This window comes from Fundulus heteroclitus, chromosome 22 (assembly GCF_011125445.2).
Source record: "Fundulus heteroclitus isolate FHET01 chromosome 22, MU-UCD_Fhet_4.1, whole genome shotgun sequence".
Taxonomy (NCBI): domain Eukaryota; kingdom Metazoa; phylum Chordata; class Actinopteri; order Cyprinodontiformes; family Fundulidae; genus Fundulus; species Fundulus heteroclitus.
Window position 1 is genome coordinate 19,822,495 of NC_046382.1, and position 11,488 is coordinate 19,833,982.

The 11,488-nt window shown below is 38.4% G+C and overlaps 1 protein-coding gene across 2 annotated transcripts in view; it reads right to left on the reverse strand.

Moving 5' to 3' along the window:
* prim2 (DNA primase subunit 2) overlaps positions 1-11,488 on the reverse strand; it is a 37,509-nt gene that overhangs the window by 21,303 nt on the left and 4,718 nt on the right. For both annotated transcript variants that reach the window (XM_036126710.1, XM_036126712.1), the window contains exons 4-9: positions 10,294-10,370; positions 10,098-10,218; positions 9,101-9,193; positions 6,251-6,388; positions 2,492-2,559; positions 431-503 (exon numbers count right to left, since the gene is read on the reverse strand). In XM_036126710.1, the coding sequence (XP_035982603.1) occupies positions 431-503; positions 2,492-2,559; positions 6,251-6,388; positions 9,101-9,193; positions 10,098-10,218; positions 10,294-10,370 (570 nt within the window). The remainder of the gene's footprint in view (positions 1-430; positions 504-2,491; positions 2,560-6,250; positions 6,389-9,100; positions 9,194-10,097; positions 10,219-10,293; positions 10,371-11,488) is intronic.

The window sequence follows — 11,488 nt, forward strand, 5'->3', positions numbered from 1 at the left end:
GTTGTTAACAGCCCTCTGCTGGCCCTTAATGACACGCTGAGGAGGTAATTCAATCATCTAAATCTGGTCTGTTGAAGCAAGAAAACATCTAAAAACATGTAGCGCAGTGATTGTAGAGGACCAGGATAAAGGAAGGACACTCATTGCTTCACTTTGGGGAAGATACCATGTTGGTAAGTCAAACATGTTAACTTACAGTACTAGTACGGCTCATGGTTATTTCATTTGGTTAAAACAAACGTAGCAATCTTTGCATCCAGGCAGTGTGTGGCTTTTGAATAATGCTCCAGGCGCCTTCCTTATTATGCTACCACTGGGTGATGAGAGAGTCTATAACCATCTCATTGCACTGCTTTTCACCTTGTAGAGTATAGTAAAAACATAAAACCCGGCATTGACGTTTCAATCAAAGATGATCCGGGCAACTTACTGAATCGATCTGCTCCAGGGAGATTTTCCCAACGTTCTTTTGGCCGCTGTAATCCTGTCCAAAATATGAATGGCTGAAAATAAGAAATAACAAAACATCAGAACTGATTTTTCTGTAATGAAAGCATTTGGTTTAAAACTCAAAATGGCATCAAATGTGTGTTAAGACTATACATGCTTTTTTCATCTCCTTTTAAAAACACACCTAGAGGCTTTGCTGAGCCATAGAGTCCAAATTGAGAGGGTCTCAAATCAAATAAAGATTACCGACCGAGCCACTCAGTTTAACAACCTGTTCACTAATCCCCAACAACAATCTGGGATAATCCCTTCTTCCACCTGTGCATTTGGGTTTTTTCCTTTCAAGTCAAAATAAACACCTTCAACCATTACCCCGAAGCAGAGATAAACTCTCCGGCTGCCATTACGCAAAACACGTTATTATTTATCGCTGCTTTTCCAAACTGCAACGGTCGAAAACAATCATAATCCCCAATACGCCTAAAAAAAAAGGGCTGTAACATGTGTCGGCAAATTAAATAAGCGTTAATCAAAAGAAGGCAAACTGGTGGCCATTTTAGCTGAATGGTGTTAAAACATTATTTTTAGGTTGACGTCCTGAAAACTCAGGCAACTTCAGAACCCTTAAAGCAAAGCTGGATTTAGCCAACTGAGGCTTCCCAAAACCCATTTAACAAACATCGTTGGCTAGTACACCAGCCACTTTAAAAAACAGACAACATGATGCCTGTGCTGACTCTCAATCATCTGATTCATGGCAACTTCAACAGCACAGCTCAACCGCAAGCCTCCAGAATTGACAGAGACTCCCGGATGGACGTCGAATCGTTTTCACAAAGACCGGATGCCGTCAATTAAGCCTACTTGTAGCGATTAATGTGATCTTCACACAACTTGGCAATGATCTGAAATCCTTTTAGTAGGAGATGGTCAGACTGTAGTTGCCTCGACTGAACTAATATTTATATGCAAGGACTGGAGCAGTGCTGAAAGACATCACTGCATGCAACAGCACAAATGTCCAGTAAGCACATTATAACGTAGGGCAAACTGGCCAACAACACACTTCGTTGTGGAAGTCGTTACTGAAGGTAAAAGGGGCAAAGTTGGTGATTTTCTGTTGCTGGGTTGTTTAAAATCAACGTCAGAGATCTAAGACGCTATGTAAAGCTAAGCTGCTTTCTAAAGGAGGATGTTTTGTTCACTATATGGAGAGAGCATTTCATCCCTTAGTGGGTTTTCCTTCGAGAATGTAGACCCTTGCCTTTAACTCACGAGAGCAACATTTTCACATCCTGCATGTTTCACGACAAAGGCTGAAAGCTCAGATAACGTTATTAATTCTGAATGCTGATTAATGACTGCTCATGGCAGGAAGTCTAAAATATCTTCTTCTGCTCGACAGGCAGGGCTCCATTTGTGATGATAACCTGGGCTTTTGGACGAGCAGGAACTACCTGCCGTTTAATTTCAGGTACCCTGCACGGTTATTAGTGTGAATTTTACCTCAGTGGTCAAAAATAAGTCATACTGACACTGATGCTTGTCTGTCCATTAACAGCACTGTTCAGCGCAGTGTTGCGATACAACTGAAGGAAATGAAAAGCACTCTATTAAAACCGAAACTTTAGAGATCAGAGAGTTGAGGATGTTACAATATCCACTTTTATCATCTGTCAAAAAGACCAAATCAATCATTAATATCCCGTTTGCAGAGCAGCCCTGATGGTAAGTTATCACAATTTATATCATTGTTGACATTGTTTCTTTGTCAGTCGACTAATTGAATATATGACAGCTCCAGCGCTCTATGGGCCTATTATCATAAGCATTAAAAATGCACAAGCAGGTGAAAATAAAAACATCACCCAGCAACCCATCCCAAAGATGACAAAAAGATTACATCAGCAAATGATTCACCACATTTACACAACAAAACGCCCCTTCAAGGCCACATTTGATGTTCTTTGGTGATAACGCTCGCTTTCAACAAAGCCGCGGCAAAATGGCAGCAAACTTTTTTTTTAATCCCGCTGCTTACCTGAGGTGGTTAAGAAGCGGCTGGAGACGTTCATCAGAATGCACTGCTGGTAGAGAGCGGGCTGTCAACTGCAGAAAAGATGGGCATCACATGAATAATGCCTTGGTCAAAGGACTAGAAAAACCCAAGGCTGCAGATCAGTACAACTTTAAGGTACTTGCACTCGAGACAAAAATCTTTTTAATTACAGCTCCGGTGTCAGACAGCACCTTTATTTCAACTGAATAAAGACATTTCATCAAAGGGCAATTAGAATAGAAAGGAAATGCCCTTCATTGTGCCCCAGAGGGGAAATTCAGGTGCACCAGCAGCAAAGTGAAAGGCAAATGGGAGCGTGCAGATACACTAAACTATAAAAAAAAATAAAGAATAAGAGATTGCACTGCAAGGGTAAATGTACAGCATAAATGATGTACAGTTATTCACAATACCATACTCAGATTAAAGAAATGTAAAAACAGTAGGGTGATGTAAAAAAACACACATTACTCCACAATACCTTTAATGAATTGACCTGATTGCATTGTCTGCTGTGTTTTAACTCTCTAAGAAGGTAATTTTCTGGGTTATCTGACGAACCGTGAATTAGCTGTTGTGATTCACAATCACATTTAAAACAAAGAACATTCACACAGAGCTCATGTGGTGAGGAGCTCACTGTTAATATGGAGTGTGAAAGCCTTTAAAGTGCAAATGACTGTAGAACCGTTGGCAAAGCACCATCTTTAAACATGTGCAGTCTATAAAACAACTGTCGGACAAAGTCTTACAATGTGATTTATTGTGATTATCGCTGGTTGTGGTATTTAAATGCTGCTTCAGGCTGAAAGCCCATCAGCCTCGTCTGATTTTAAACCAAACCTCCACTTCCCGTTGAATAAAATACATAGATGAAATGTTGGTGTAAGTATACGGGTTCTGTGCTCTGTGTTTTCTGTTATTTATTTTCCAAGATGTTCTTTTATTTTTTTCTGAGTGGAGGAAAATAACAACATGAGAAACAAAATAGCACATTTCCACAAAAAATAAAGTTGTTTTGGACAATTATTCCACTCCAACGGTTAGCGGTCCAGATAATTACTTGGAAATGGAAGAATGGCTGAACCAAGCTGCGCTTTGATTTTTGTTTCGCCATGTGTTTGGGGGTTTTTGCTTCTTTTTTCCATTTGCATTAGCTTGGCCTGCCTGTCCCTTGATGGAGGACATGTGCTTAGATCAAACTGAACCAAATGCATCAAGCTCACTTTGCCAACAATAGGATGCCTGAGCCTAAAATTGTATTAGATTGAAAAGAGAGCAAAAGATTGATTTTGGTTTTTTTAAGCCTTTTCAAACAAAAAGCGCAGCCTGTGAAAGCTTTGGTGCCTTGTTACTCAGCCGGCACTCCTAGATAAGAAGGTATATTTTAAACCATCCTCTGAAATTACACTTCCATAAATCTGATGATCTCGCTATTTAAGTTTGCCAGACGCAAGTTTAAAATTTGTTGTTTAAACTGCAAAAAGCCATTTTAGATCATGTTCTGGACAGAGCTCAATGTTTGACATAAAATCAGGCCTCGTTCAACACATTTGTTGAACGAGGCTTCTGTGTTAAGGTCACCAGGAAGAGAAAATAATACTAAAGAAAACTGAACCTCTGTATACGTTTCTAAAGCATTTTTCATGCACAGAAAGGAAAGTTTAAAACATGGAAACGATTGGCTTTAAGTTTGCTTTACATGAAATCAAATTAGTTTAGAGTAGATTAATAGACCTAAGCATCTGAAATGTGGTTTAAACTGTGCACCTGTAATCTAATGTATTTATTGTAGGGTTAAAAGATGTAGCTAAACATAATGTTTCAGGATTGACTGCTGATCAATGATATGAGCACTGACATGTAGGGTTTCCTTGTTAATGAACATTTTCAGACATTATTGCATAATATGGGCGTTAAGTTTTAACATTCTCATGGCCATCGTGTTATGAGCTGCACACGCAATTGTGAACCTCTCAATTTGGCCCTTCTTCCTCCCTTTGGGCCAATATACTTAAAGACAAAAGGTCTTCTGTGGTGATGCACACTACAAAAAGGGAGGTAAAAGTAAGTCAAATGTTCTTGAAATGAATGTATTTTTCCTTGATTTAAGCAGGTAAATAAGACTATTTGCCAATGGAGTGAGTACTTTTACCCCTACAATAAGATAATTAGACATCCTGCCCTTTAAGTAATATGATAGAGATGAACTGTTCCTATTTTAAGTGCAAAAATCTTATTCCATTGGCAAATAGTTTTATTTACCTGCTTAAATCAAGGAAAAATACATTAATTTCAAGAAAACTTGACTTACTTCTAGTTCCCTTTTTGCAGTGCAAACCCAAGATTTATCTTTGAAGATGATTATGCCACTTATCAATGTCAATTGCAACACTACTTGCCTGCACAGCAATTGTTTGTTGTACATCCTGAGCCATGTTGGCAGGGATAATGTAAAGCTTGGGACAACATGTTCCCTTGATGCTCATTGCTTTGGTAGTTAACTTTTTTTTATTTGACAATGAATGTGAACATTAACATCATCTCTGACACTAAGTCCCAGGGTGTCCCCTGCTTCTCGCCCATTGACAGCTGGAGATGAGCCCCAGCCCACCTGCACGTATGGAAAGAACTAAGCAGATATAGGAAATAGATAGATTGGATGATACTGGGTCACCTTCAACAACAATACAATAAATTAGTGTGCAGCACCAAGTTTCTTTACATCTGTAGACATTTACCAATGAACCGTCTAAAATGGGAAATGGTCAATCTCATCAACGATCAGCAGGTCAAATACGGGAAAATCTGAATTTTTATAAATATTAGGGACCTGTCTGAAGAATCATTGACACATGGTTGTATTAATGAGGTAAATCCCAAAAATACCCAAATTTCCTTCTGGATTCCAAGTTCCTACCTCAACGTTCCTGCAGCACTTGCTTTGCTCTTTTATATGTTGAAGCCCGGTATTGGCCAAAGTCGGATTCAGCAGGCCAGACCTTTGAGGAACCCAGAAGTTTGTCTTGGCCAGGGAAAGCCTGAATGTTGCACCTCCAATAATTGTTAATACTTCAGTCACTTCCTCCAAGAGAGTTTCTTCAGGTCAACAGCAAAGCATCTAATTAGCAGATGTTGTGTTTTATTTATCATTAGACACTGCTGGCCTTGGCTGCTGATGAAGCCCTTACCCGGTCTGCAGGCTGGGCTCTTCGCTAATGTCGTCGCCTCGCATAAATAATAAGGAATGCCTCAGGTTCCAAAAACCCTGCGCCTCTACTCCCTCGGGTTATTAGGAGTAAACATCAGCCCTTAGATACCCACACAGCCACGAATGCTCCGCTATGGCGTTATAAAAGCACACGCATCAGGCCTGCTCGTCGTTGCCAATCTTCCCTCCAGACATTTAATGTCATGTGTGCGCACTTATTCATCTCATTTGAACCCCGCGTTTCTCCCGTTTCCCTCGGGCCAACAAAGTCAACAGCTGCAATTTACCAATCTGCCTGATGGATCCAGACGCTTAGCAAACCCAACGTGCATTTAAATAAAGAACACGCGCTCAGAGGGAACTCTTGTACATGTAGTGCAGTGTGTGGGGAGAATGTACTGCGAATAAAAAACGCCCGTGTGTTTATGTTCTTGTGTTTGTCTGACGGAAATGTGGTTTGCAGTACTAAGAAATTTCAAGCGTTCGATCGGTTTGCATGTTTGAAACAGAAAGCAGACGTGAATACTTACTGCAAGAGCTTTGGAAAGCCTTGTGCGAAAATCATTGAGAACAATGGCGACGATTTCACTCTGAGGAATGTACGCGTAGCCTTCCTTGAGATACACTTTCCTTGTCCGCACCAGGTCAAGGGCATCTTGAAAAGGAACCTTTAAAAAAATACACATCTTGTTACTAGTTAAGTCTAACGTGAGTGTGCAGCACACCCACTTAACCAAATAATTTATTCCAAAATATCCGGGATTAAAGGGGGATTGAGGATTTAAAGTGTGCTGTTTACTCAAAGATTTACACAAATTTCAGAGCTGTTAGGGAGAATAATTAACATTCTGCTCGATGAAATGTAAATTAGAGTCAATTAGCAGGCCAAGGCGACTGCCCCACTTTGTGTTCCTGTTGTGAAGAGACAGCCGAATTAAATGCATTCACGTATTAAAAACTTTTTACGGCCTCAGATCCTCAAGTTATAAATTAATAATTCAACATGTTCTACACATTATGAATGTAGCTGAACAAAAACACCACCTGCGTTATTTGGAGAGCTGGAGAAAGGTTAGGGTAGAGAGAGAGAGAGAGAGAGAGAGAGAGAGAGAGGGGTGAAGACAGGTATAAGTAGACAGAGAGATAGAAAAGCGAGAGGTAGAGAAAAAGGTAGAGAGAGAGTAAAGTAGAGAGAGAGGTAGAGAGAGTAAAGTAGAGAGAGAGGTAGAGAGAGAGAGTAGAATTAGAGAGAGAGTAAAGTAGAGAGAGGTAGAGAGAGAGAGTAGAAGTAGAGAGAGAGTAAAGTAGAGAGAGAGAGTAAAGTAGAGAAAGATGTAGAGAGGTAGAGAGAGAGAGAGAGTAAAGTAGAGAAAGATGTAGAGAGGTAGAGAGAGAGAGAGAGAGAGTAAAGTAGAGAGAGAAAGAGAGGTAGAGAGAGTAAAGTAGAGAGAGAGTAGAGAGGTAGAGAGAGAGTAAAGTAGAAAAAGAGAGGTAGAGAGAGAAAGAGAGGTAGAGAGAGTAAAGTAGAGAGAGTAGAGAGGTAGAGAGAGAGTAAAGTAGAGAAAGATGTAGAGAGAGAAAGATGTAGAGAGAGAAAGAGAGAGAGTAAAGTAGAGAGAGAAAGAGAGGTAGAGAGAGTAAAGTAGAGAAAGATGTAGAGAGAGGTAGAGAGAGAGAGTAAAGTAGAGAGAGAAAGAGAGGTAGGGAGAGTAAAGTAGAGAGAGAGAGAGTAAAGTAGAGAGAGAGTAGAGAGGTAGAGAGAGTAAAGTAGAGAGAGAGTAGAGGTAGAGAGAGTAAAGTAGAGAAAGATGTAGAGAGAGGTAGAGAGATAGAGTAAAGTAGAGAGAGAAAGAGAGGTAGAGAGAGTAAAGTAGAGAGAGTAGTAGAGAGGTAGGAAGAGAGTAAAGTAGAGAAAGATGTAGAGAGAGAAAGAGAGAGAGTAAAGTAGAGAAAGATGTAGAGAGAGAAAGAGAGAGAGTGAGAGAGATAGATAGCAAAAGGTAGAGAAAAAGGTTAAGAGAGACAAAGAGAGTTAGAGAGAAAGGCAGATAAAGTTAGAGAGAGGGTAAAGTAGAGAGAGGGCTCGAGAGAGAGGGAAAGGCAGATAGGTAGCGAGAGAGTATAGAGTATAGGTAGAGAAAGGCGTAGATGTATAGGTATCTAGAGCTAGAGAAAAGGAGAGGTGGAGAGAGAAATAAAGAGAACGAGTGGTTGTGAGAGAGGTAGAACGAGAAATATGTTTTTAGAAGAAATTATTCCCGTTTTACCAGCACGCTCCTTTGTCTAAATATCTGGACAATAAAGGAGATTTTCACACAGGTTGAACACAACCAGCGCTTGAGAGAATTTCTGAACAATTTCCATCACTTTTGTGATGTCACAGTTGTCTCCTTTTTCTCCTTTTATTGATGCTGGTCGTTTTTGAATCCTAAGAATAAAATACCGTGGAGTTTTTGCATCTTTATTTTGACGGATACCTTTGTGCATTGAAATGAATTTTGATCTATGACTTTGGTTAAAGAATGTAAATAATAATGTCTGAACTTCATTTCAGATCAATCACATTCACAATAATTAATCAATCAACTGGACTGAAAGCTGAAACTGAATCAAAGGATGTGTCAATACATCATTATCTTGAGTCTGTACACGTATGCATCGCGCAGTGACTTATGTTACTGCACATCACATACTTGTGCATAATTGTGTTAGATATAATGCCCAAATATACCTCAAGAAGATTATACCTACTGTAAAAATTTGCCATAACAGTTCCAAAAATGTATCAATCTCCTTATCTCTGGTTAATTGATATCATTTAAAAATAAATCTGAAGGAATCTCTATGCAAGACTGAACAAGACCTAAAGAATCTGGAAATTTTATGTAGGTTCTGAGACGCCACTGAACACAAAAGCAAATACTTTTTGTTTTAAAGCTGCATCCTACTCAGGTTAAAAGTTCTTAAGCTCGACCAATGAAATGTGGAAAATAGTTTTACTAAACTATTTCTGAAAACGGGCACACCCTATTCACATAAACAGCTGATCTGGGCTACTTTTGCACATAAACTCCAGATCAAATTGTGTTGAAATTAAACAAAAGTAGATTTGAATTTTATATTTTATAACAAAATCATCTAACCTTCACCAAGGAAAAAACTTTAGTTTGCAAAATGAAGCCAGCGGAGAGAGCGTTTTCAATAAATTTGGAAAATGAAGAACAAAAGGAAGCACACACACAAAAATATGAAACAGTCAAGAAATTGGTTTTGAAAAGCATTGTACTGTTACGGATAATGTACATTTTAAAATCCTACTGATGAACTTGAACTGACTTATCACCATCATCGGTGTGAATGGAAAGAAATGAGAAACTCACTTTGTAGAAGTCATGCTCCAAACTGACTCCACTGACGCTGTAAGTGGAGTTGAGAAGTTTTACCCTCAGTTGCTCCTTCTCCTCGTCACTAGTCTGAAAGATTATTGAGGAATTTGAGAGAAGAGCATCAAAGGCTGAACCATGGCGGTGTTGATAAGTAGATGTCGGAGGCTCGTTTGAGAGTAAACATTTTCTAAACGAGTGCAATATCATTTTACACAATGAACTTCTATCACTTTTTTAACCTTTTCCATCTTATATATTTAATATTCATTTACATTTAGTATTCCTATTCAATATTGACAATTTTTACAGATCAAGAGAGACTACTGTACATGAGCATAGAAAAAAAATACATAGTGAAAACATGACAATATGACAGTTAAAAAGAAGACAATTAAATCTTGGGGTGATTAGAATGCACAGGTCGTTAAAAATGATAGTTATAAAAACAGTTTTTCCCTCATGTATTACAATTAAATATCTTTGTTTAAAAAGCAGCTACAGAAGATACTGAAAGTCAGCAGGAGGATCACATTCAGGGGATCAATGATCAAACTGCCCCATCTAGTGGAGAAACAAAAACACTAAAGCAATTAAAGCACACTTGCAACCACCTGCCTCTTCTCACACAGAGGTCGAGTGTAAATATAACAAAATATGAAACTCCGAACGTTAAACTACTTTGCATTTTTATAATCTTTTCATCTTTTTCTGATCTCCTTTCTACAAAAATGTTTAGCTATCCGTTTGTACAAATTGTCTTGTCAGAAATTTTTATGCCGTTATAGGCAACCTTTGCCAACATATCTAAATGCAATTTCGTCATTAGTCCACAAGCCCACGCTCAAGCACGGAGAAAAGAATATTAAGTTTACAAAGTGAAAATAGTAAGTTTACAACGAGAAAACAAACATGTCAAAGTGTTGCAGGAAAATGTATGTAACAAAACTCTAGTAAAATATTTACTAAAATGGAAATCGACACAAAAACTTACAGTATTGTACTGGAGATTATTTTTGTGGAGAAATTCTAGCTTGTGTTCGGGTCTCAGGTGGTTAAAGCGGTATCTGAAGAGTTCGACTTCCTGCTGAATAAACCAGCGCCTCAGATCTTCACTGGAAGACACCGATGGGAAAAAAATGTTAGCTGTAACGTCTTTTTATGTCATACAGTTAAAACCAATGACTTACGTTTGACAGTAGGCCAGCCTCAGTATGAAGTGAGAAATGTGGTCTTTTCGTCGTTTCTCAGTCTCCTCCTTAATAACCTAAAACAGCAGATAATAGATAATTTAATAACCCATTTATTACAGGTCCTGACATCCAGAGAAAAAAAATTGTCTCATATTTGCAACCAGTTACTAGACACTGTTGTTTTAGTGCCTCTACTCATTTAGTGCAACATGTTTTTCCCCCTTATCCTGTCTATTTTCTACTTCTCAGAAAATATGCAATAAGCCAACATCCTCTATAAACAGCAATAGGAAAGTATTTGTTCAACATTCAAAATTATATTACTAACTGGGGCGCAACATTTGCTTGCCGACTGATTTTCATCAAGAGTGCCAACAGCCAGAAGGGAGGACATATTATTTACATATAGTTGTCCCTTTCATACTTATTAATTTAGGAAATTGCTTAAAATTATACCCAAAGGTTACTGGACATATTTCTGGGAGCATCTTTGCACTTAGCACATAAAAAGCAGGCCAAAGGTTTGTTTAATGTCTCATCATCATCATTACCTGCTTTCTGTGGCTAGAAACAACTTCTTTGTGTAAATTATGACCTCAAGTTTTTTTTTTTACCACATCACTTCAGCTCAAGATGAAGAACAACTAAAAAAGTCCTTCAGCGTTGCACTGTGCCGCATAATGTAGGCTTAACATAAGAGTACATTTTACTAAATCAGAATATTATTAAATGACTCGTTTACTTCGGTAATTAAATTAAAGTCAACATCGTCACTCCGTTTGATAAAGACCACTTCTTTTGTTGATTATTGCTTAGATCTAATGAAATCCCAAAAAACTATTTTTCAGTAAATTGGAAAATTGTGTAATGTAACTCAAAACATAAACATTTGCCTACTGAAACAAAGGTATATTATGTGCGTTTAATGCTTGGTCTGTATTATTTTTGGATGATTTACTGCATCAATGCAGCGTGACATGGTGCTGCTTCTGCTGAGGCGTTAAATTGGACAAATAAATCCCTGTCTTATACATACTGCTCTGTTCTTTCCATTCCCTGTCAAATCTTTTTGTTATAAATTGTTGTTTGCTGTTCTGCTTGTTTGTCTTTTTTTTTTTTTCCACGACATGAGCGTTGGAATCCAAAGTCAAATTCCTTGTCTGGCAATAAATACAGACAATGAATAAATTTA